The sequence below is a fragment of the Fundulus heteroclitus genome, chromosome 9 (assembly GCF_011125445.2).
Source record: "Fundulus heteroclitus isolate FHET01 chromosome 9, MU-UCD_Fhet_4.1, whole genome shotgun sequence".
Classification (NCBI taxonomy): domain Eukaryota; kingdom Metazoa; phylum Chordata; class Actinopteri; order Cyprinodontiformes; family Fundulidae; genus Fundulus; species Fundulus heteroclitus.
In genome coordinates this window covers 478,581-505,957 of record NC_046369.1, presented here as the reverse complement: position 1 = coordinate 505,957, position 27,377 = coordinate 478,581, and the positions used below count along the sequence as shown (strand labels likewise).

General features: G+C 42.5%; 1 protein-coding gene across 1 annotated transcript in view; it reads right to left on the bottom strand.

Annotated features, from left to right (window-relative positions):
* The window catches only part of LOC118564225 (NACHT, LRR and PYD domains-containing protein 12-like), a 159,958-nt gene extending 133,512 nt beyond the window's left edge, over positions 1-26,446 (bottom strand). The window contains exons 1-5 of the mRNA XM_036141639.1: positions 26,440-26,446; positions 25,636-25,654; positions 17,350-17,469; positions 7,045-7,170; positions 5,787-5,865 (exon numbers count right to left, since the gene is read on the bottom strand). Of these exons, the coding sequence (XP_035997532.1) occupies positions 5,787-5,865; positions 7,045-7,170; positions 17,350-17,469; positions 25,636-25,654; positions 26,440-26,446 (351 nt within the window). The remainder of the gene's footprint in view (positions 1-5,786; positions 5,866-7,044; positions 7,171-17,349; positions 17,470-25,635; positions 25,655-26,439) is intronic.
* Between the last annotated feature and the right edge of the window lie 931 nt (positions 26,447-27,377).

Sequence of the window (27,377 nt, the reverse complement as noted above, 5' to 3'; positions counted from 1 at the left end):
CATGTCTTTTAAATCCCATATTAAACAGGTTTCCAGAGTTTCCTTTTTTCACATGTGGAATATCGCCAAAATTAGAAACATTCTGTCCAGGGTTGATGCTGAAAAACTAGTCCATGCATTTGTTACTTCAAGGCTGGACTATTGTAATTCTTTACTATCAGGAAGTCCACAAAATGCTGTTCAAAGTCTTAAGATAATCCAAAATGCTGCAGCAAGAGTTCTGATGAAAATCAACAAGAGGGATCATATTTCTCCAATTTTAGTTTCCCTTCATTGGCTTTCTGTTAAATCAAGAATAGAATTTAAAAATTTTCTTCTAACGTATAAAGCCCTTAATATTCAAGCTCCATCATATATCAGAGCTATGATTACCTCGTATGTTCCTAGCAGACAGTGATGGGAAAAACGGCGTTTTTCAGTAACAAGTAAACTAACTAATTACTTTGATTGTCACTATAATGCCGTTATCATTGCTGACACCCTGTTACTGCACGTTACTCAAGTCGCACAATGAACTTTTTTTTTTTCACTTCATGATAGGACTTGTGCGCATGTTGTCATGAGAGAAGGAAGGATGAGATAACCTCTCAGTAGTGATTGGTCCGGCAACACCGATGCGTCGGCGCATGCGTCGAGCTCGTAGAGCAAAACCCGTGTCGATGCGCGTATCGCTATGGGAAAGTCACGTGACTGATAAAGGAACTGTTTCGAACTGACTGACGCGCCAAACTGTTTTTGTTCCCTCAAAACCGTGCACGTGTGCATTCGTGCACAGCATCTAGATTCAGCGCACACAGCAAAGCTATGCTGTGCAGTAAATAAAATCCAAGCTGAACTGTAAACAAAATATTAATAAACCACGTTTTTTTTAACTATTTTGCAACTCTGGTGTGATGGTGTACCATAGTCTGCTCTGTGAGCGCCAGGTGCTGATCGGAGTGCACCGCTGATGGATGGGTTGGGCATACGCCTTTATGGTTGGGCAGGTTGCGCTGTGCGTCTTTGTTCTGAGCGTCATTTCAGAAAAAACGCCTGATCTACACTGAGTAGAAAGCTGCAACTCTGAGTAGTTCTTCCTCCCTTTGTCATTCTCAGCATGTCCGATTTCAGAACAGATGATATCAGTCAGGTAACTAAACACAGTGCCAGATACACCATTGAACGTGAGCATGAGCATGAAAAAAAGCCGATCGCTGGAACGCAAATAACGTGATTCACCATGGCAATGACAGGAAATAAGGTTGGAAGTATGCATGTCCTGCGAGTAGAATTAGAAATCTTTAAAGAAGGCATATGGACAATATTAAACCATAAGAAACAATGCTGTTGCTGCTGAAAACCGCAAGAGAAAATTGTTAATAAAAGTCAATGCATGCGCGATATGTAAGTTATGTGATGGAGAATTAAAGCTGTTTTCTCACACTTCACTGTTCAACACAAAAGGGGGAGTATGTGTGTGTGTGGGGGGGGGGGAGCATTGAAAGGACATGGCAGCAAAAGATTTGTAAAAAAATAAATAAAAAAGCCAGTCCACAAGCATCCTCATTCACAACATGTTTACTTAGAGGTTATTACGTTATGATACAGGTTCACATTATTTATTGACTGTATCTAAAAAAAAAAAAATCAAATATATTTTAAATTCAAATGGAAACATAAAATAATACAATGCAACACACAATGACTTAAATTGTAAATATTGTGTATACTAGGTCATCAATTCAGTGTCAGTTAACTCTGTCAACTAGGTTGCCTGTAGGGACTTTTAACGTCCAGCAAGTGTCAGTATTCAGTGACACAGTATCGGCACAGTATCAATACAGTTTGGCAATGTGTCAAAACGCTTCATGACGCCTCATCGACCTCTCAGCAATTATTGGCTGATGTATCGTAAGATTACGTCTTCAGCCAATCAGAGAAATTGGGTAAGTGGGTGTTTCTGCATTCACAGTGGCGGGTTTTCCATCAGCTCATATGCGTGCGTGCAAACAGAATAACTTCCGGTAGGCAATATTTCGTTTTTCTTACTTGTTTAGTCTTTTGTAGTTTTTCGAGGTGGGGGTTTGTTTTTGTATATCTTTGTATTTGCGTCAATATTGTATATTCTAAAAATTAAACAACAGAAATACATCAAAAATGCTTTGTTTATTTATTTATTTTTATAGCAAAAATGTTTCCCAGTCGTGGTTAGGGAAATAATAATATATAAACCATTTCTTAAAGTACATAAAAAACCCAGCTATAAACACATATAGACGTATAGGCGTATAGAAACGTATTTGATTTAGAATGTTCTTCAGGTTTTTTTAATCATTTATTTGATTTGCATATGTATGTATTTTGTGCTTAATAAATGTATTTTAATAAGGTATGCCTTGGCTTTATGTGTGTTCTTTGTTCTATTCCCTGTTCGTTTTTTGTAAAAAATAAACAATGCGGCCGCTATAATGATGAGGTCTTCTCTAGTTTATGATGTGTACACCAAAGGGCGCTAAAATCTCAATCGATAATTTTACTTTCTAATAACACAAATGTTTAGTACAAGATTATAAGCATAACAAAATTCACCATATAATTAAGGATGAAATCTTTTTTTTCAGTCCTGTTTGAACAAATAATAAAACGAAAAGAGTGCATTCATCAGCAAACCTCTGTGCAGGTACTTGTCTTTGTTGTTGTGCACTGTCGTGCACATCTAGCTTATGAAACAAGCTCTGAGAAGGTGGAGGCCGAAGGGGGGTATGGGGGAGAGAAACGAAAAAGTAACGCAATAGTTACTTTTACTGGTAACTAGTTACTTTTGTAGTGGAGTAACTCTTTCTTTTTGGGAGAAGTAACTAGAAGTAATTTTTTTTTCAAAGTAACGTGCCCAACACTGCTAACAGAGCACTTCGCTCTCAGACTGCAGGTCTGCTGGTGGTTCCTAGAATCTCTAAAAGTAGAATGGGAGGCAGATCCTTTAGCTATCAGGCTCCTCTCCCGTGGAACCAACTCCCAGTTTTGGTCCGTGAGGCAGACACCCCGTCTACTTTTAAGACTAATCTTAAAACTTTACTTTTTGACAAAGCTTATAGTTAGAGTGGCTCATGTTACCCTGAGCTACCTCTATAAATATGCTGCTATAGGCTTAGGCTACTGAAGGACGTCAGGGTCTATTTCTCTCACTCTGCTGAGTTCTACTGTTCTTCAATTATGCATTGCTTGTCATCATTTTTGCTTATAACTTTTTGCTCTCTCTCTCTCTTTTCCTTCATAGTAGGTACACCTGGTCTGGCGTTCTGTTAGCTGTTAGCTTCTCATCCAGAGAAGACAGATCACCCGCTATTACAATCTAACGTAGAACAGATTACTGGATCAATGTGTGCTTCTGTGCTTTTTTTGTCTCTCTTGTTGAGTCTCTGTTCTGTCTTCTGTAACCCCCAGTCGGTTGAGGCAGATGACCGTTCATACTGAGCCCGGTTCTGCTGGAGGTTTTCCTTCCCGCTTATGGGTGTTTTTTCTTTCCACTGTCGCTGCATGCTTGCTCAGTATGAGGAATTGCTGCAAAGCCATGGACGACTCTTCCTGTAGCTGTACGCTTCTTCAGGAGTGAATGCTACTTGTCAAGACTTTGGTGTTGTCAACTGGTTCCCTTACACAGGAAATTCTTGACCAATCTGTATAATCTGATTGATTTTGATTTTGTAAAGTGCCTTGAGATGACATGTTTCATGAATTGCCACTATTTAAATAAAATTGAATTGAATTGAATTAACACTGTAGTCAGTGTCCTGTAGTCACTTGGGGATTTGTTTTAACCAGTTATGTTTGCTGGAGTAATGTTAAATATGTTAAAACATCATCCTGAGTGTGGGTGGTGTTACGGGCCAAGCCTTTTTCCTGGGGGGGGGGGGGGGGGGGGGGGGTAGAGAGCAACTTGTAGGAGCGGGGGAGAACGAAGAAGAACAGGGTGTCTTAGCTGTAGAGACTCGTGCTGTAGAGTGGTTGCTCTTGTTCACCTTGCCAAGAAGAGGAATACAGTTCTACAAGCTTTCATCTGCATCCTCCTTGTTTTACCGACAGCAGAGCAGAACCTATGAGCTTGTTACCAGCAAACAAGCCGAAATAGAAACCAGCCTGTCCTGGACTCAGAAAGGGAACAGGGTGATGAGAGTGAATACAGGACTGTGGTGGGCAACTTTGTCACTTGAAGTTAGCTGAACCATCTGCAGCTCAACGTGACAAAGACTAAAGCGCTAATAGTGGATCTGAGGAGGACAAAAACACCTGTGACCCCTGTTTCCATCCAGGGGGTCCCTGTAGACACTGTGAAGGAGTATAAGTACCTGGGAGTGTACTTTAACAATAAACTGGACAGGACCAGAAACACCGAGGCGGTCTACAAGAAGGGCCAAAGCCGACTCTTCTTCCTGAGGAGGCTGAGGTCCTTTAACATCTGTGGGACGTTGCTGAGGATGTTTTATCAGTCTGTTGTTGCCAGCACGCTCCTCTTCGCTGTCTCATGCTGGGGCAGCGGGCTGAGGGTCGCTGACAACAACAAACTGAACAAAGTGATCAGGAAGGCCGGTGATGTTGTGGGGGAGGAACTGGACACTCTGACGGCAGTGGCAGAGAGGAGGATGCTGTCCAGGCTACAGTCCATCTTAGACAATGTCTCACACCCTCTCCATGACACACTGTCCCAGCAGAGGAGCTCCTTCAGCAGAAGGCTCCTCTTACCCAGATGCACCAGTGAGCGCCACAGGAAATCATTCCTGCCTGTGGCCATCAATCTTTACAACGCCTCCCTCAGTTATTCTGACACCCCCTCCAATTCTGACTCAAAATTACTGACAGTTATTATTGACATTTATTCATTCTTTTGCAAATTATCATTATCACAAACACACACACACACACATATATATATATATATATATATATATATATATATATATATATATATATATATATATATATATATATATATATATATATATATATATATATACACAGGTTGGTTGGTTGTATATTTGGAGCGTGTAACGAAATTTATAATCTGGGATTATAAAAGTGTTTCTGATTCTGGTTGCTTCAGCTGAAGACTTTCCTCACCTCCTGAGAGGATCAACGGATGCTTTTGCTCCAGGGTGGATATCTCTCCTTGTAAACCATGGGATGCATTGTTTCCTTTATTCCTCATTGGATAGTTTGATCTTTCTCCTGTGGATTTACATTAAAAAAAACTTTTCTTTGGGGATTTTTTAACACTGTGGATCTAAACTGGAATATATTTTTTCCTGGGATACTTTGTGACGCTGTGGAATTGAGTTGGATTAACCGTTTTCTTTGGATATTTTGGTACTCTGTGGATAATTACTGGAGTAACTTTTTATTGCATATTTAGGTTCTGAGTCAGATTACCCTTTCTTTTGATTTTGAGATTATTTTTTATCATTTTCTTTGAGTTTTCTCTGGAGCTGTGGTACCAGATTGGATTTATTCCCAGAGGCAACAACTCAAGACAAAGACCTGGGCAGCAGAAAAAGCCTGGCTGCTCCGGTAAAATCTGTTCCACAAGCTTTCAACTGCCTGGATGAGCTGTTTGCCAGTTTATCAATTTCCTCGACACCAGAGACCCAGCAGATTCCTAATTATCTACACCGAGGACATCAGGACATGGATCGACTAAAGAATTCATAACTCAGGCTGTCAATGTAACCCTGCATCAGGACCAGAATCAACATGAGAGCATGGAAAGGACTAAACAGAACCAATGGAAAAGTAGTTGTTGTACATGTACAGACCATAAATATGGAGTCCAGCTGGGTTTGATGCTGCCGGGCAGACGGACCTCTGGGAACCTCTGATTTCTGCTGGTCCACTCTGTGGAGGAACCAGAACAATCAGGAAAGAATTAAATATTCATCCATCAGTTTTCACAGATGAAATTACCAAGAGCTTCACAGTAAAAGTCCTTAAAAAAGAAAAACTGAGCATCAAATGAACACAATGAACTAAAAGGATGAAGACCAGAACCACCCAGTAGATGTTCTAAAAAGTGAGACTTGAACATGGACTTTAAACAGTCCACACTGTCAGCAGATCTGATACTGGTGGGGACAGTGACTCAGAGCTTGGAGACAGTGGAAGTGAAGGTTCTGTCCACACAGGTCTTCAGGACAGTGTGTGGGACATCCAGCAGGTTCTGATGACTGGATCTGAGGTGGCGTGGACCTGGAGGAGGTCTGAGATATGTGGCTGTGTGTCCATGTAAGGTTCTGTCCTGGATGTGATGGTGAGTATTGAAAAATGGACCCTGTAGGTCCCTGGAAGCCAGTGAGCTCACATTATATCTGTCCACACAGAGACAATCAGAAGGTAAAGGTCCATGAAGGACATCTGGATGTGAGCAGAGAACCAGAGGATCCAGGTAGTTGGAGATGATAAAGTTTTCCTTCCCTGCTGAGCTGCTCTCACAACGCACACAGGAACCAAATCTTGATGGGTCAGACTGGCTCTACCAGCTATTTCCCAGTGGGTCGTGGAAATGTGATCCACTGTTAGTCTGACATGAAGCCAGGAAGCAGCAGAACCTCCTGATCAGCATCAACACTCCAGACATGAAGACATGAAGGTGTTTTCATCAGAACAGGGCAGCTAATTTCTGAAGATAACGGATAAAACCTCTGTCTGAAAATAGAACTGGAACATCTGAGAGTTCACTGGGAGGAACTGGGTTTCTGTTCTTGGCTCTTAAACAGATGTAACGGGTCATTTCCAGAATCTCAGACCCCCAACTGAGGAGACTGGTCCTTACTGGGGGGGGGGGGGGGGGGGGGGGGGGGTGATTGGCTAAAATATCACAACATGACTCCTTGCAGTGCAATCAGGATTTTATTAGTTTCCCACTGCTGTGGTTCTGGAGAACATCCAACACACACCGCTTCACATATGAACATAGAAATGTGGGAAAAAGAGCTGAGCTCACGTTAAACACATGTTGGAATAAAACATTTCAGACTGACTCAGTTTCCACAGTTCCAGCAGTTAGATACAGCTCACCTCTCTGAGGACGGAGGTCCAGAAGATTTGAAGTCAATGAATTGATTCTTTGACCAGTCGCTCTTAAAGGACACACAGCTGGGTTCTGGTTCCTCTTGATGTGTTCGTGTCAGTCTCTTAGGAATCCTGTCAGAAAAAGAAAATTTATTATAACCCATTCTGAGACTTAACTAGTTGATCTCTGATGGACCCAGGTCCAAAAAGTTACAGAACCGCTCCATGTGGGCCACCGTCTGCAGGGAGGTCAGGTTCTATAGGAGTTGGGTAACAGGTGGTTAATCTTACTGCTGGGTCAGGAACCAGAGTTGGTGAAGGAGGTTAACTGGTACCAGTGAGAAGTGTTTGGACTCACCTCCATGGACAGCTTGGGTTCTGGAAACAAACTCCTGCAGAGGGGCTGGACTTTCGCCTGCTCTAGGGTTACCCAGAGAGGATTCTGGTGGCTGTGGGGAAACTCTTGGGCCTTCAGTTTGCCTTGAGGAAGTTCTGTCAACCTGATGGGTCCAAAAGGGACAGAATGGTCCATCCCTGGCTGTGTCTGGTTCAGGGACTGCAGACCTGGTCTTGGGATTTTATCAGGTGGTGGGAGGAGTGCTCCGAGGATCTCCTCACTCTGGTCACCATGTCTTCCATGGAGGAAGCAGAGTCTGAGTTCTTGGAGGAAGGTGAGTCCATCACTTTCTCTGAGGTTGGTGAAGAAGATACAAAGTGCCCTGTTGTCATGGCAACAGGAGTGAAGGAAATTTATCCTGAGATGCTGAAGGCTCTGGACCCTGTGGGGCTATTCTGGTCAGCACGCCTCCTTTCTTTATGTCCAGTTTAGATATTTTTATAGAAAATGTTAAAGAAGAATAAATTGATTACCGTATTTTTTCCGACTATAAGTCACGCTTTTTTCATAGTTTGGCTGATTCTGCGACTTACAATGACGTGCGACTTATATATCAAATTTAAAAGGTAATTCATATTGACCAACAATAACCAAGGAGTAACAATTACCGTCTATAGCCACAAGAGGGTGCTCTAGGCTTATGAAATTCTGCTCCTCCTGTGCCAATTGAAATTTATTTAAAACATTAACTTATTACAAAGATTGAACACATGTTTGTTTGCTGTTTCAGTATTGATTCACGCAGCAGAGAGTTGAGTGGTGCAGTTCGAAGGCTAGAGACCACGACAGAAACCCGTTATCAGGCTCTCTGTAAAGCTCATAACAGCTAGCGTTACCTTACAGGTCTATTGTCCAGACAGTTTACAATTTTGTTTATTCGCTTGATGCACGTAAGCTTTATGTTGCTCTAAAAAATCCGTCTTTGACTGTAAGCTTATCACTTTGTACCGTTATGCTCACGGTCTCATTTAGGCATACTTTTGACAACTTTCAACGTAGCTGAAATGCGCTGGATGAAACCTTGCTGCTTGGAGGCAAATTTAACCTATTCATCCTCCCAGGTATGTTCTGTGTTATTCAGCCCGTTGTGGATGCAGCTGTATAATTTAAAAAATTGGCTTACCAGATTAAATGTCAGTTTTTAGGCTTGGACTGTGTGAAATAAATGTCTAAATAAATGCTTATAGTCCGGTTTGACTTGTATATGTCTCTTTCCTATTTATGATGCATGTTTTGAATGATGTAACTTATATTCCGGAGTGATTAAAAGTCCCAAAATTACTGTATTTCATTAGCTTTTATTTTATTTTATGTTTGAATAAATCCTTTAATAGTTATTTTAAGGGAAGGTTCTGTGGTTGTCATGATACTAAAAGGTCAAACTCAACATCTGTACCCACGAGAATATTTGATACTCGACACCATTTTTGATACCATAGGGATAAAATATTACAAATAATTAAAGGCATATAAAATATTTTATTAACATGAAAAATTCACCTTTTTTAATCTGGACATGGAACATACTTTCTCAACAGAATGACAGATGCTGGTTAAATATAGGTGCAAATAAATGCTAAATAAATTACCCAAATATGACTCATGCCTAGTAGCATGTGTAGCTGACGCAGAAAAAGGGTGTTTTATTTTGTTATTTGTTTATTTTGTGTGTTTACTAAGACTACAAGATTTGTCATGTTACTGACATCTATTGGTGAATTTGAGTACTGCGCCAAGAGCTGAACTGGTACGGAGCACATGTTCAATTAAGAGACTTGCTGCATACAGAAGGAAGACGAAGACGGCTAGCTGGACAATTTTTGATTTAAAACACGGACATATGGTTGGAAAACTTCTCCTAAGTGTTTGGTCAGAAGGCGCACACGGTATGTTTATATATTTTATTGTGTAAGGTTTGTTTTGTTGTAAATGCTATTAAGCTAACACCTGTGTTTATAATGTTCATTCATTATAGTTTTTCACGGTGTTTGCTGGCAAAAAGGAAGATTTGCTGTGTGGCTAAGAGAATAAAAGCTGGTCAAACATCAGTTGGAGCGTGGCTTTAATCTGAACCAGACGAAAAACCTTTGGGAGCAGTTACAGTGAAAAACGTGGCCAGCAGGAGTCAGCGACTCCTGGAGCTCTCCACCCCGTGCTTCGATGACGGCAGCCCGCAAGAACTACAGCATTTCACTCTGGGTGAAATGAAGACCGTGGCAACATTTTGGAACTTTGCAGTTATGCATTAAATGCCAAAGCATCAACCTGAGGATCAGGTCAGACTGTATCTTCAAATTTGAGTTAAAAAAAAAAAAGAAAAAAAAAAAGGGTTTGAGTTAAGAAGATAATTAAGAAAAAGTTATAAGTAAACTGTGTACTCTAGATATTTTAAGTTTTGTTAAGGGTGTTTGTTGCCTTTCTAAAGTGTAACCTTTTAACCAACATCGAGGTTTAAGTTTCCTTTCATGTTTTGAAATATTTAATCCAGATTGTTGTTGGAAATGGAACAGAGTACATCAAACACTCGTGTCTTAGAGCAAATCCTTTTAGCTCTAGAAGTTGAAAAGGCACAATTAGAAGAGAGATTAGAAACAGAACTTGAAGAAGCAGACAGACAAGAAGTTGAGATACGCATTGGGGAAATTCAAGCAGACCTTGAAATACATAAAATAGGACTTGTTCAGCCAACATCTCAAGGCGAAACAGAAGTGAGACGCTCAGAGCGTCAAAGACACTTGACAGAAAAGATGCATGAGTTTAAGCAAAGTGAAATATTAAGCAAAGAAAGGAAGTTTATGTCAACATATGTGAACTTTAAAGCAGAGATTCAACTCACTAGGTCAAAACTCAAAAAAGAATGCTCCAAAGAAGAACTTGTAGAAATGATTAAGTCAGTGGAAAAATGGGAGTCAAACCTGCAAGAAAATTATGAGACTTTACGTGCACTGATTACACCATCTCAGGATATGAGAAGGAAAATGGATAGCTGCAATTCAGTTTCAACTGAAATGATTCTGCTTTTGAAAAGGCGTTGTGCAGATATTGATAAGGAGTTTGATGAAGTAGCTGTGAAAGAATCACTCCTTCACTTACTTAAAAGAGAAGATGCAAAGTCCATATATGGCTCAACTGTATCTAGAGCTGAAAAAAGCAGCCAACGCAGTTATAGTCAACAAGGAAGTCACTTATCTGCGAGGAAAGCTGAAGCAGCTGTGCGTTTGGCATCTAAACAAGCCGAAATAAGCAGAGAAATGGAAATATCTGCTCAGAGAAAGGAGATATTAGCTCAACAAGAGAGGTTAAAAATGTTGGAAAATCAAAGAGACCTTGAGGCCATAGAGGCTGAATATAAAGTGTATGCTGAAGAGGAATCAAAATTAAATGCTGAAATAGAAAATAGCAAAGTAAAGAGTACTTTGTCAGTCAGTCAGCTTCCCGAACAGCATGACAGTCTTCCATGCACGCAGGTACAGAAGAGTATAGTACCGCCTTCCTCCCAAGGTCAACCAAGCCAGGCCTCACAAAGTGTTTTAGTACCTCAGTTTGATACTAAAACAGTGCCAAGAGAATCTGAGGTCTCTCTTGTTCAAGCGTTAAAAGAATCCCTTGCTGTGACTAGACTTCCAACACCAGAGCCATTTACATTTACTGGAGATCCTCTCAGATTTGTGGAGTGGAGCACCTGCTTTAAGACACTAATTGAAAACAGTTGTTCTGATTCGGCTCAAAGGCTGTTTTATTTGAAAAAATACATTGGCGGAGAAACACTTAGCATCTTGGAAGGAACATTCTACAGGAGCGATGAGGAAGCCTACAATCAGGCTTGGGATGCACTGAACAAACGCTATGGCCATCCATTTGTGGTTCAAAGAGCCTTTCGGGGAAAACTGAACAGTTGGCCAAAGATTGGACCGAAGGAGTCACTTAAATTAAGAGAGTTTAGTGATTTCCTTATTTCATGTAAAAATGCTATGCCCCATGTGCAAGGCCTCAAAGTTTTAGATGATTGTGAGGAAAATCAGAAGATACTAATGAAACTTCCTGATTGGACAACAACACGCTGGAACCGGCATGTCACAAAGATGTTGGATGAAGGAAAGGAATATCCAGGCTTTGCAGTGTTTGCAGACTTTGTGGCAGAAGAAGCGCGTATAGCCTGCAATCCAGTTTCTTCTCTGTTTGCCCTAAAAAACACATTTGAAAAACCTGAAAAGGAACAAAAAAGTATGAAAGCCAGAGCTCTCGTAACATCAACAAATGTGTCTAAGAATGCAAAATCCACAATTGCAACTGAGGGCAACAAAAATTCAAAACTTAGCCTTTCATCATCTCAGAACAAAAAGCAAATTGAATGCATTTGCTGCAAACAAAATCATTTCATCTACAGGTGTGGAAAGTTTTCCTCAATGACTCTTGAAGAAAAGAAAAAGTTCATTATAAATAACAATATGTGCTTTGCTTGCCTTAGAGTTGGTCATATTTCTAAAAACTGCAGACAAAGAGTAACATGTAATGTGTGCAGAAGAAACCACCCTTCTCCTCTTCATGAATATCGTTCAGTACACAAACCAGAAGTCCCACAACATGAAGAAAATGAGAGTGTCTCATTAAGTGTGAGGATGGGGAACAGTGATCGCACTTCAATGATTGTTCCAGTTTGGCTTTCAAGTGCAAAAACAGAGAAACCAGAGATGTTAGTTTACGCTTTGCTAGACACGCAGAGCAGCAACACTTTTATTGACCAGGACATGTGTGAAAAAATGCAAGCAATCACAGAACCAGTAAAGTTAAAACTGACAACAATGACTGACAGAGGTTCAATCATGCAGAGTGAACGGGTTAATGGACTAAGAGTAAGAGGATACCATTCTCAAGAGTTTATTGAGTTGCCACCTACATATACTCGAGAATACATTCCTTTAGAGAAAAGCAGTATTCCAACCCGAGCAACAGCAAAGAAGTGGCCCCACCTACTCAGCATAGAAAATGAAATGCCAGATCTTTTGGAATGTCCTGTAGCTCTCCTCATTGGTTATGACTGCGCTAGAGCTCTAAAACCCAGAAATGTCATACCAGGAAAAGATTATGACCCCTATGCAATCAAAACAGACTTAGGTTGGAGTATCGTGGGATGTTCTAATCCCTCGACAAGTCCCATGAATGTAACTGGGATTTGCAATCGCATCACAGTGAAAGAGCTACCATCGATCACACCTGCCTCAGTGATTAAAGCTCTTGAAACTGATTTCCTGGACACAAGTTCTAAAGAAGGGAACATATCTCAAGAGGATATTCAGTTTCTAGAAATGTTGAAGGTTGACATTCACTATAATGAAAAGGGTCATTTGGAGATGCCTCTACCTTTCAGAAAACGTACAAAACTTCCAAATAACAAACAGCTTGCGACAGTTCGACTAGGACATTTGAAAAGAAAAATGGATAAAAATCCAAAATACAAAGAGGATTACATAAAGTTCATGTAGAATGTCTTTAAAGATGGTGATGCAGAGGAAGCAGTTGACCTCCAAAGGGATGGTAACACATGGTACATCCCGCACCACGGCGTGTATCATCCTAAAAAGCCAGAAAAAATTAGAGTTGTTTTTGACTGCTCTGCTAAACATGAAGGCACCTCTTTAAATGATCACTTGCTCACAGGCCCAGATTTGATAAATGATTTGGCAGGAATGTTGTGCAGATTTCGCGAGCACAAAATTGCAATTATGTGCGATGTGGAAAAAATGTTTCACCGCTTTCATGTAAGCCCAGAGGATCGAGAATTCCTGAGGTTCCTGTGGTGGAAAGATGGCAATACCAACACTGAACCCAAGGAATATCGCATGCGAGTGCACATCTTTGGTGCAGTGTCGTCACCCGGCTGTGCTAACTATGGCATGAAGTATCTTGCAAGTGAGCATGAAAAAGAATATCCCTTAGCCGCCAGCTTTATTAACAAAAACTTCTATGTAGATGATGGGCTAATCAGTATTGATTCAGTCGACAAAGCAAAGCAGTTGGTCATTGAAGCGCAAGAAGTGTGTGCTAAAGCAAAATTGCGTTTACACAAATTTGTGTCCAACAACAAAGAAGTCCTGAGTGTTATTCCAGAAACAGAACGAGCCAGCAATCCAAATGATGTAAGTTTGAACTCCTCAGAAAAGCACTTACAAAGTGTTTTGGGAGTTAAATGGCATATTGAAGATGACATGTTTTCATTCAATGTCACTCTCAAAGAAAGGCCAGCCACACGTCGAGGAATCCTAGCAACAGTAGCAAGTGTGTATGATCCGTTAGGTTTTCTTTCCCCTTACACTTTAACTGGAAAATAAATACTCCAGGAGATGTGTAAACGTGGTGTTGGTTGGGACGAACCTATTCCTTCTGCACTGAAGACAAAATGGGAAGCTTGGCTCAAAGAATGGGACAATCTCAAAAATGTTCAGATACCAAGATGTTTTGTTCCAGAAAACCTTGGTAAAGTCAGAAAGACTGAAATGCATCATTTTTCAGATGCTAGCAACAGTGGCTATGGTCAGTGTTCATACATCAGGATTGTTACTGATGAACAAGTGCATTGTACGCTGGTCACGGGTAAAGCCAGAGTGGCTCCAACAAGAATAATTACAATCCCACGCCTTGAGCTCACTGCAGCATGTGTTTCTGCTACTGTAAGTAACTTCCTCAAGGAAGAGCTGGAGCTAAAAATTGATGAGGAGTTTTTCTGGACAGATTCAAAAGTGACGCTTGGATACATAAAAAATGACGCTCGACGCTTTCATGTATTTGTGGCGAATAGAGTACAGAAAATAAGAGACATTACGGATCCAGAACGATGGCTTTATGTGGAAACTGATCAAAACCCAGCAGATCATGCATCTAGGGGTCTCAAGATAGCAGATCTGATTGACTCAAACTGGTTCACTGGACCTAAATTTTTATGGGAAAGACAAATTGTCACAAATCAAGATTCCCAAGAGCTTCTCATTGGTGACCCAGAAGTAAAGGTCCTCAAAACGGAGGCAATTGAGCCAGGTAGCTTTCTTGAGAGATTTTCAAGATTTTCTGATTGGAACACTGCCCTTGATGTTGTAGCAAGGATTAAAAGATTCGCAAAAAGAGACAAAACAGAGCTAAGTAAGGTAGAGGAAAGACAAATGGCTGCCTTTGCACTTATCCAGGCAGCACAGAAGGAAGCCTTTAAAGAAGAGCTCAAATGGTTCAAACAAAAATCAGCTAAACTACCAAAAACTCATAAAATGTACCAACTTGATCCTATTCTTGTAAGAGACCTGCTTAGAGTTGGAGGAAGACTGGGAAAGTCTTCAGCATCATTTGAGCTAAGAAATCCAATAATCCTTCCAAAGGAAGGTATAGTCACACGACTCATTATCGACTACTGCCACAAAAAGGCACAACATCAAGGCCGAGGCCAAACTTTAAACGAACTCAGGGCTAATGGTTATTGGATAATAGGTGCTAGTAAGGTGGTAGCCAAGCATATTAAGGGGTGTGTCATTTGCAGAAAGGTGCGTGGACCAACTGAAGAACAGCGCATGGCTGATTTACCTTTTGATAGAGTAGATCCCTCGCCACCATTCTCATACACTGGAATGGACGTTTTTGGTCCCTTCTATACGAAGCAAGGTCGTAAAGAATATAAAAGATATGGCCTATTATTAACGTGCCTAAGTTCAAGAGCCATACACATATAAATGTTGGAGGATCTCTCCACTGATGCATTTATAAATGCGTTGAGATGCTTTATAGCAATCAGAGGGACTGTGAGACAAATACGCTCTGACCAAGGCACAAACTTTGTTGGAGCTAAGAACGAGTTTGACAAATGTCTACAGGAGTTGGACAAAGAGAGGATTTCTGTCTATCTGGCCAGAAACCAATGTGACTTCCAAATGAATGTTCCTGAAGCCAGTCACAGGGGAGGTGCTTGGGAACGTCAGATCAGGACAGTTAAGAATGTCATGAGTTCAGTCCTAGCACAAGCTACAGGAAGGTTAGATGACAGCTCCCTGAGAACTTTCTTTTATGAGGCCATGTCAATCGTAAACCATCGTCCACTTACTACAGATACAATCCATGACCCCAAAAGCGCTGAGCCTTTGACGCCAAATCATTTGCTTACAATGAAAGAGTCAGTGCCACTCCCGCCTCCGGGTAAATTCATTAAAGCAGATCTGTATGCTAGGAAGAGGTGGCGGAAAGTGCAATTTTTGACAGAGCAATTCTGGAGCAGATGGCGTAAAGAATACTTAACCAGCATCAGTTTAAGACAACGGTGGCATACACCCAAAAGAAATGTACAGATTGGGGATGTAGTGATAGTCAAAGAGGACAATGTCCCTAGAAACGAGTGGAAATTGGCAAAAATAATTGAAACCACTCAAGATGACGATGGTTTAGTGCGAAAGGTTAAGATCCAAATAGGACAAAGAGATTTGGGGAAGAAAGGTGAACGGTTGAAACAACTTTCTATTCTTGAGAGACCAGTTCAAAAACTGGTAGTTTTGGTTGAAAATGAGTCCTAAGATGTAATGAGTAAGCACTAACGGTTACATAAATGTAGATAAGTAACATTTAAGATGTTAGGTCAGATAATTTATGCAACAGGTTTTTGAGAGAAAATTACAAGATTTAATTTTGTCCAATGCATGCTGAATGTAAATCTTTTGTAATTTTGGTGGTAGTGTAGCTGACGCAGAAAAAGGGTGTTTTATTTTGTTATTTGTTTATTTTGTGTGTTTACTAAGACTACAAGATTTGTCATGTTACTGACATCTATTGGTGAATTTGAGTACTGCGCCAAGAGCTGAACTGGTACGGAGCACATGTTCAATTAAGAGACTTGCTGCATACAGAAGGAAGACGAAGACGGCTAGCTGGACAATTTTTGATTTAAAACACGGACATATGGTTGGAAAACTTCTCCTAAGTGTTTGGTCAGAAGGCGCACACGGTATGTTTATATATTTTATTGTGTAAGGTTTGTTTTGTTGTAAATGCTATTAAGCTAACACCTGTGTTTATAATGTTCATTCATTATAGTTTTTCACGGTGTTTGCTGGCAAAAAGGAAGATTTGCTGTGTGGCTAAGAGAATAAAAGCTGGTCAAACATCAGTTGGAGCGTGGCTTTAATCTGAACCAGACGAAAAAAACTTTGGGAGCAGTTACAGCATGCTAATCATAGCTAATCACACAACATTAATTCAGAACACTGGTCGCGCTATCATCACTAATACATTTGATGTAATAAATTAATTATGAATGGGAATTGTAATTTATTAACCTGCAGAATGCATCATGGAGGCCAAGGTGTCGTTTGTTGTGTTGCTTGACTTTGTTGCACCACTTTAAAGCACTATTTAAAAAAGAGGCTTGTCAAGATCTCTGGGTTTCCATCTTCGTTTGCTTTATATGCTAAAATATTTAGTATTAATCCCATGACAAGTTAGTATTGTATCCACATACAGTTAGATTGCTGATTATATTTGTACATAATAATGAAGCAACTTTGGGTTTAGGGATTTTTACTGGTGAACAGGATTAGGACCGGATTCTACAGAACCACAGAGAACCAATCAGAGTGAGCTCCAGTCTAAACTAAATCTTTGACGTTAACCAGAGAAAAGTGTTTAATGATGGCGACTAATCAATGAGACCCAAAAGCAAACAGATCAGAGCTGTTAAACATGATGTAGCAGCATCCAGGACGCCTCCAACAACATCCATTCTTTCCTCTTTCACTGCTGTGGTTCTGGAGAACATCCAACACACACCGCTTCACATATGAACATAGAAATGTGGGAAAAAGAGCTGAGCTCACGTTAAACACATGTTAGAATAAAAACATTTCAGACTGACTCAGTTTCCACAGTTGCAGCAGTTAGATACAGCTCACCTCTCTGAGGACGCAGGTCCAGAAGATTTGAAGTCGATGAATTTATTCTTTGACCAGTTGCTCTTAAAGGACACACAGCTGGGTTCTGGTTCCTCTTGATGTGTTCGTGTTAGTCTCTTCCTGTCAGAAAATGAAAACTTATTATAACCCATTCTGAGACTTAACTAGTTGATCTCTGATGGACCCAGGTCCAAAAAGTTACAGAACCGCTCCATGTGGGCCACCGTCTGCAGGGAGGTCAGGTTCTATAGGAGTTGGGTAACAGGTGGTTAATCTTACTGCTGGGTCAGGAACCAGAGTTGGTGAAGGAGGTTACCTGGTACCAGTGAGAAGTGTTTGGACTCACCTTCATGGACAGCTTGGGATTGGGAAACAAACTCCTGCAGAGGGGCTGGACTTTCTCCTGCTCTAGGGTTACCCAGAGAGGATTCTGGTGGCTGTGGGGAAACTCTTGGGCCTTCAGTTTGCCTTGAGGAAGTTCTGTCAACCTGATGGGTCCAAAAGGGACAGAACGGTCCATCCCTGGCTGTGTCTGGTTCAGGGACTGCAGACCTGGTCTTGGGATTTAATCAGGTGGTGGGAGGAGCGCTCCAAGGATCTCTTCACTCTGGTCACCATGTCTTCCATGGAGGAAGCAGAGTCTGAGTTTTTGGAGGAAGGTGAGTCCATCACTTTCTCTGAGGTTGGTGAAGGAGATCATAAGCGCCCTGTTGTCATGGCAACAGGAGTGAAGGAAATGTATCCTGAGATGCTGAAGGCTCTGGACCCTGTGGGGCTGTCCTGGTTCATACACCTCCTTTCTTTATGTCCAGTTTAGATATTTTTATAGAAAATGTTAAAGAAGAATAAATTGATTACCGTATTTTTTCCGACTATAAGTCACGCTTTTTTCATAGTTTGGCTGATTCTGCGACTTACAATGAGGTGCGACTGTAATATTCTGGTTTCTGTTCTGGTTTTATTTTTGAGTCATTTTCCTCTCCTGCTTTAGGTTCTCTGCTTGCTTTGAGTTTGTGTCCTGTCTGGGTTTTTATTTACTGTTAGTTTATCCTGTTTTGTCATCTGTCTTAGTCTTAGCTTTATTTTCTGTTTTAGGTTTTTACTTTAGAGTGATTTTGTTTCTCAGTAAGTTTGGTGTAGTTTCTGTCCACTTGTCCTGTCAGCTTTTTAGGTTTGGTTTCTGGTTTATTTCTTGTTTTGATCCTCTGCACTGATGTCTGGTCTAATTACTTACTCTGCACACCTGCCTTACTCCACCCCTGTTGCAATCATCTCTGACCGGTTTCACCTGCTTCCTCCTCCATATAAACAGTTGAGACCAGACATCAGTGCCGGGTCGTCTGTTTGAGTATGGGTGAGTCTCCTCCTGCAAGTTTCTGTTTATTGGTTTGCTTTTGGATTTTTGACCCCTTGTCTCCAGTGATCTGAGCCATCCTGTTCCTGTCTGTTCCTGTCCTGCCTGCCCAGTTAGTCTGTTTATTTTTGAGCCATTTTTTGGATTGATGGTCCTTTTTGTTTTTTCCCTGTTTTGCTTTTTGTTAATAAAAGAAGATTCTACACTGAACCTCTGCTGGTCTGGCTGAATTCTGGGTCCGCTTCCTCAGTTCATTACAGCGACTTATATATCAAATTTAAAAGGTAATTCATATTGACCAACAATAACCAAGGAGTAACAATTACCGTCTATAGCCACAAGAGGGTGCTCTAGGCTTATGAAATTCTGCTCCTCCTGTGCCAATTGAAATTTATTTAAAACATTAACTTATTACAAAGACTGAACACATGTTTGTTTGCTGTTTCAGTATTGATTCACGTTTGCTTTATATGCTAAAATATTTAGTATTAATCCCATGACAAGTTAGTATTGTATCCACATACAGTTAGATTGCTGATTATATTTGTACATAATAATGAAGCAACTTTGGGTTTTGGGATTTTTACTGGTGAACAGGATTAGGACCGGATTCTACAGAACCACAGAGAACCAATCAGAAGGAGCTCCATTCCAAACTAAATCTTTGACTTTAACCAGAGAAAATTGTTTAATGATGGCGACTAATCAATGAGACCCAAAAGCAAAGAGATCAGAGCTGTTAAACATGATGTAGCAGCATCCAGGACGCCTCCAACAACATCCATTCTTTCCACTTTCTCTGCTGTGGTTCTGGAGAACATCCAACACACACCGCTTCACATATGAACATAGAACTGATGGAAAAGCTGAGAAGCAGGAACTGGGTTGGTTGGGTTGTGGTGGTGCCCCTCCCCTCCATCTTGACTTCAGGGCTCACCTAACGTGTCCGGGGGCCTGGTACCTGGACTTGGAAATATTGGATCTGAGTGGTATTTGTGAATGTATGCTTTTTTATGCCTGTGTGGTGTGCATGGGGGGCACTAGGGTGGGAAGGTGTAAAGGAAACTCTGTATATTTTTTTCTGTTTACTTGTCAGGTTCGGGTCTGAACTGCTCCCTCTCCCAAGAACATCTCAAGTCTCTGCTAAGTGTGGAGCCCACCCTGTCCTGCCCCCCTCCGCTGGCTGGCGCGTTGGCCCACTGGTGCATTGGTGGTACTCGGTGCCTGCTCATTCCTGGCGGCTGCCCCCCGTGGCTTGGTCAGGGCTCCCACCAGGGGGAGCGGCGCCCCTGGAGCCTTGGATCCCTGGGATCCATGGCCGGTTCCACTTCAGCGCAACTGGCTGCCGACAAAGCCAATGAGGCACCTGCCTCGGTGCTCTGGCTCTTCAGAACCGCTATTGAGCATTTTTCTTTTGCATAAACTTTATGTACACAAGTGCACTAACTAGAGGGGCTGGGTTCCAGATACTTAAAGATTCACTTCCGTACAGAAAGCCCCTATTGTTATCTTCAGCTGCCACATTATACATGTCATATTAAATAATAATACATATACTTCAGCGATGTGTTAAGATGTTACTTCAATGTATCTGTTATATCCATTGGTTGTGCTGTTCTTTTAACATCTCAAGAAGTTTTATAATTCTCTCACTTATATCTCATCTTTCTTTCACCTTTTCTCCTTTTTTTCTCTTGTTTTTATTCTATTCTACTTCATTGTAGTGTCCAATAACATGAAATACTCCCTGCATGAATTATAGTAAAACTATTTACATATATAAATCAAGCGGAGCACTATGGCGAAAGCCGTACTTCTCTACTTGTGAAAGTAAAATCTGTTGAGCTCTTTTTGGCATTAAGACAACAATTCTTATTGCCACAGCTCACCTCTCTGAGGATGCAGGTCCAGAAGGTTGGAAGTCAATGAATTGATTCTTTGACCAGTCGCTCTTAAAGGACACACAGCTGGGTTCTGGTTCTGGTCTGAGACTTTGATGGATCCTGACAGAAACATTATGATCAAAACACATCCTGTGAAGTTCTGTTAACATACCAGCCCACATTTACTTCATGGACCCATATGGGCAGCAACTGGACTGAAACATGGGACCCAGACGTAATTGTTCTATAAGTTAAATAACGGCTCCGTGTCTATTTAGGTTTGATGCAGAACAACTCTGGGTAAAAACTGGGACCCATATGGATTCCAAAGACCCATTTGATCTGATTAACCTGAGACCCATTTGAGACCCAGTCAGTACCTCCATAGAGGGACCAGCTGGTTCCATTGGTCTGGATCGTATTTAGACAGAAAATAAATGTAAAGATTCTTCCATAAATGTCTGATCAGCCGCCCTTCTTTCTAGGATGATTAATGTTGAACACATGTTGGTCATCAAGATCCAGGAAATGTTCTGGAAGTTGGTGAGTTCTTCCAGATGTGTCCTGCTGGAACCCAGAGCTCTAAGCAACAGACTGGTGTCACTCAGCTGGTTCAGCAACACTGACTTGCTGTTTGTCAGAACCCACTGGTACCATGCTGAGCTGCTCTGTTCAGTCTGGATGAAGCAGCAAAGAGAAACAGCAGTAGCTTTTTTAAATTTTGTTCCGGCAGCGCCCCCAGTGGCAGTGGCTGCGCATACAGCTCTGACCAACTCTTGACATTTTTCGCAAAAAATGCTGCCAAACTCGCTAGAAACCTCTCATCTACCCAGCCGATTGGTACTTGACCACGAGTGTCTGTTGGAGTTACGGTCATGTAGTGTTTTTGGACTTTTACCTACTGCTTCGCTCGACTGTTTACGTTGCTGCGGCGTTCTACTGAGACCAGCCCCAGAGTCCTGTGAAGCCGCGGCCTCGACGAGCAGCTCCCGCCGGTGGAGAGCGACGCGGAAGCGTTGTAGCCGGCCAAAGAAGCGTGGTTGCCGCGGAGGAGCAGCGGCTAAGATAAACGCTAACCCATTTAGATTGCCGCCCCCGTCCATCTGGCTTTCCAACATCCGCTCACTGAACAACAAAATAGACCATTCACAACTCGAGCTCTCTGCAAAGAGGTAGTTAAGAGAATGCTGTGCTCTGATTGTGACCAAGACATGGCTCAACTCAACAATCCCAGACCAAGCCATTAGCCTGGAGGGGCTACTTTCCATGTCAACAGGTACCAAGAACTCTGCGTTAAGACTCGAGGAGGCGGACTCTGCGTTTACATCAATAATAACTGGTGTAAAAATGCTAGATTACTCACAAGTTTTTGCTCTCCGGACATCGAGACCCTGCTTACGTGCATCAAGTGCATAAACAAAATTGTAAACTGTCTGGACAACAGACCTATTAGGTAGCGCTAGCTGTTATGAGCTTTACAGAGAGCCTGATAACGGGTTTCTGTCGCGGTCTCTAGCCTTCGAACTGCACCACTCAACTATCTGCTGCGTGAATCAATACTGAACTGCAGACCTTTTTACCTGCCTAGAGAGTTCACTGTTGTCATTATCACAGTGGTTTATGTTCCTCTATGTGCTAATACAAAAGAGGCCATGAGTGTTCTATACCGGACAATCTCTGAGCTGCAATCTGCACATACCGAGGGCGTTTTCATCATTGCTGGGGATTTCAACCAGCCAAATATGAAAACTGTTCTCCCTCATTTCTACCAACATGTGGATTTTGCAACTCGGGGAGAGAATACTCCAGACTTAGTTTACACAAACATAAGGCCCATTTACACTACACTTTTTTAACCGAGTCGAGACCAGTCCGAGCTCGGTAACCGAGATAATTCTTGTGTGTAAATGGTCAGCAGACTGAACCGGACCGCAGACCAGTGCCTGAGCAGGTCCTGGACTGTTTTTTTTATCCCGCTTTTCTGATAACGAAGAGCGGATGAGCAGACCGCGTCATCCCCTTACAGTCAGCTGACTGTCCGCGGTTTTTCCGGCGTGTCTGGCTGCACGTCCCGATTCACACTCCATTCAGACAAATTTCAGACATTCATAAAAATACTAGCTTCCTTACTATGCCACACAATTTCCAGTGATGATTCTGCTTAGCAGTGTCTCAGTGTCTGTTGTTGTTTCCTGCGTCTGTAAATCCTTATTAGACGTTTGTTTGTCTTATCCACGTCCCAAAAGCCGACTCTGTCTAACCATAACATCCTGAATGTGGGATCTGGGATCCTGAATGAATCCCAGAGAGTGGTAGTACCACAGATCGTCACTAGGAGGCGAGGAGCAACCAAGGAACCGGGATAGCATGGTGTGTAAACGGTCGTCTCGGCTTGGTTAACTGATCCAAGCTCGGACTGGTCTCGGTTCGGCTCGGTTAAAAAAGTGTACTGTAAACGGGCCTATAAAAGGCGCATTCAAGGCAGCCCCCCGCACCCACCTGGGCTCTTCAGACCACATCTCTGTGATGCTAATTCCTGCATACAAGCCCCACTGATCAGAGCTAAACCTGTAATGAGGAAGGTGAGGGTGTGGACTGAGGGAGTAATGGAGGCGCTCCAGGACTGTTTTTAGTGCTCTGACTGGGACATGTTCAAAGCTGCAGCAACTTATGAGGACAAGATTGACATTGATGAGTCCGCCATGACTGTGTCAGCCTACATCGACAAATGCATGGAGGACGTCAGCACCACAAAGACCATCCTCACCCGAGCAAAGCAACGACCCTGGATTACTGTGGAGGTCTGTCAAGCGCTAAAAGTTCGGAACTCAGCCTTCAAGTCTGGTGACAAGGAGGCATTGAGGACAACGAGAGCCAACTTGAACCGTGCATCTTAACCACACTCAGAAAATCCAGGAGCTTTTCCATGACGCAAGCAACAACAGGAGCATGTGGAAAGGCATACGGGCGATCACTGAATACAACACGCCCTTCCCCCGGTGGGTGAAGTTGATGCTGACTTCCTTAACGGACTAAATAACTTCTCCGGGAGGTTTAAGGCACTAAACAGCACTCCAGCAGTGAAAGCTGTTCCCCATCAGGAAGAGGAGGTCCTCCGCCTTGACACTGCAGACGTGTGGAAGACTTTGAGGAGAGTCAACCCGCGGAAAGCCCCAGGTCCCGACAACATACCTGGGCGGGTGCTCAAAGAGTGTGCAGGTTAGCTGGCTGGTGTCCTCACAGACATTTTTAACACCTCGCTGGACCAAGCCACAGTGTCAGTATGCTTTAAGTCTCCCTCCATCATTCCGGTGCTAAAGAAACCTCAAGTCACCTGTTTGAACGACTACCGGCCTGTTGCACTGACTCCCATCATGATGAAGTGCTTTGAAAGGCTGGTAAAGGAACACATCGTCTCCAGTCTCCCCCCAACACTCGACCCGTTCCAGTTTGCCTACCGACGGAACCGCTCCACTGAGGACGCCGTCTCCTCCGCTCTTCATCTGAGCCTGGCACACCTGGAGGAGAAGAACACGCACGTGCGGATGCTGTTCCTGGACTTCAATTCAGCTTTTAATACCATCATCCCACAGCATCTGGTGGGAAAACTGGAACATCTGGGCTTCAGCACACCCTTGGCAACTGGCTGCTAGACTTCCTCACCAACAGACCTCAGTCAGTCCGGGTCGGACAGAACACCTCTGATGTCATCACCCTCAGCACGGGCTCCCCTCAGGGCTGTGTCCTGAGCCCCCTGCTGTTCACCCTGATGACACATGACTGCGTCCCCAGGTTCACCACCAATCACATCGTGAACTTTGCTGATGACACAACGGTGGTGAGCCTGATCAGAGACGACAACGACCAGGACTACAGAGAGGAGGTGGAGCAGCTGGTGGGCTGGTGCAGAGACAAAAGCCTGACCCTGAACGTGGAGAAGATGAAGGAGCTCATCGTCGACTTCAGGAAGAACCAGCCTCACCACACTCCACTGCTTATCAACAGCTCAGCTGTGGAGGTGGTTAGCAGCACCAAGTTCCTGGGGGTGCACATCACGGACAACCTCACCTGGTCTGTGAACACCACGTCACTGGTGAAGAGGACACAGAAGCGCTTGTACTTCCTGAAGAGGATGAGGAGAGTCCACCTGCCCCCGCCCATATCTCACGACCTTCTACAGAAGCACCATAGAGAGCATTCTAGCCAGCTGTCTCTCTGTGTGTTGGGGAGGCTGCAGTGCCTCTGACTGGAAAAACGTGAGGAGAGTGGTGAGGACAGCAGAAGGGATCATCAGGGCTTCTCTTCCCTCCATAAAAGACATTTCATCTCAGCGCTGCATGTCCCGAGCTCTTAACATCATCAGGGACCCCTCACACCCCCACCATGGACTGTTCTCCCTGCTGCCCTCTGGGAAGAGGTTCCGCAGCATCCACTGCAGGTCCACCAGGTTCTGCAAAAGCTTTTTCCCTGCTGCCTTCAGACTGTTGAACTGCTGAACTGTAACCCATAAACTCTGCACAGCATTCGCATATTTACACATTTTGCATCATTGCATCTCCATCTAGGATTACAAATGCTGCCGAACACTTACTAAATGCATTCTTGCACAAATGCCCTTTGCACAATCAAATTCTGTACATACAAATGTTTTTTAAAAATACCTGTACACTGTGACTTTCTCCTGCATTGTTTACATTTCAATTGTTTTATTTTTAAATCACTGCTGCACCTTATACTGTATTTTAAACCTACTCTAAATTACAAGCTGTATTCTTGCACAAATGCCCTTGCACAATCAATTCTGCAAATACAAATGTTTTTTAAAAAAAAATACTCGCCTGTACACTGCTGCACCTTATACTGTAACTGTAATTTAATTTTTACTGCAATTTACAAGCTGTATGCAACAAAATTTCGTTCTGTACGCACTCTATGCATGCAAAATGACAAATAAAGTTGTCTAAGTCTAAGCTTCAGGACCACATCTCTTCTGGTCTGATATAGTGAGAACACTGTGTGAAAAGACACAGTTAGAGATGCTGATCTCACCTCTGAGCGTGGCTCTGGCTCTCAGCTTCCCCACACAGAGTGGTTTTAGAGGGAGGGACTCCCTTCTCTCTGTCCTCACACTGATCCATGCTGCTGAATTCACATCAGCTCACACACACTTTGTATCTTCACCTGCAGAGGAAACACAAATCATTCATCTGCACATCAACTCCGATCATCCTTTACATCATCAAAAGATCAGTTGCTCCTCCTCTTTTTTGCTCTTCCTCTCTGCTTCGTATCAGTGTCAGTTGAATGCAGTCAGACAGCAGTGAGAGGCAGAGGAAGCTGCCATCAGCTGCTGTACTTCTACTATCAGTCCACTAGATGGAGCAATGGAGCAACATTTCATCCACGGACACTGATTCACTCTGACTGAACATCAGCAACTATTTTATTTCACAATCATGAAAGTCTATAAATGGATTATCTGCTGCATCAAAGCTGAACTATTTAATAATCTGACTGAATTAAAAACATTTTATCATTGATGTCCTTTTTTATATCTTAGGATGGCACCGCGGACAGCAGCCACGGTTTGTTGGTGTGCACTTTTTTGCTTTGTTTTACTATTTAACTCTTTAGTTTTTGTGATGATACCCAGAGCTCTTTCACCAGAGAAGAACTCATGAACATCAGGGGAACATCACCAGATGATTTATTCCCCACTTTTCTCCTCCATACGCTGGAAATTTTGGACATTCTGGTCAAAGGTGCGCTCAACTTTGCTCACGCAGCGAAATGTTGGAGGAGAGGGAAACGCGCTGGTGCCTCATCGGCAGCGCAGACTCCGCACACCACTACCGGGCATATTCCTGTTCAACGTGCGTTCCCTGCCCAACATACTGCACGAATTACAACTGATGCTGGGAAAACATAGGCAGAACTCTCCGGCAAATTGAAAAGTGGTGGGATCTGATTTTACACCAACAATGGCTGGAGCAACGATATGTCAGTGATCCAGCAGCACTGTTCTCCTGACCTGGAATCTTTCATTATAAATTGCAAGACTTTTTATTCTCCCCGTGAGTTTGCTTCATTCATTCTGGTCGGTGATTACATCGCGCAGCATACAAATGTGCAGGTTGCACAGCGCACGCTCGCAGACCAGATACTGGGTGTGGAGCAGAGAAATCCGGACTCCTTAGTTATTGTCCTTGGTGACTTTAGCAAAGGAAATCTCACTCATTAACTTCCTAAATAAAGACATTTTATCAAATGCATTCTGGATCACTGCTATTCAATTGATTCAATTGGTTTTGCTCAAAATGTGCATAAGCCGACGCACTCTCGGCTCCATACTTTAGACCTTGTGCTGACACATGGCATTGATTGTGAGGAATTAACAGTATTCTCTCACAACCCTGTCCTGTCTGATTATTTTTTAATAACATTTGAGTTTAATCTAACTGAGTTCTCCACCCCCAAACGAGGGTTCCATTATCTTTATTGGATAATGCTGTATCAAAACTTAAAGAGTCTGTCCCCTTTTTAATGTACTCAGTATTGCAGAAAAACCCTGTAGATGGCAGCAATGCTGTTTCTTCCCATTCACAAATCGATACCTTTGCTAACAGTGTGACTTCCTTATTGCGTTCTGCATTAGACAATGTAGCTCCCTTGAAAAAGAAGGCGATTATTCACAAGAAGCTGGCTCCCTGGTTTAATTCAGAGCTGCGTTCCTTGAAGCACAATGTTAGGAAATTGGAGAGAAAATGGCGCTCTACACACCAAGAGGAATC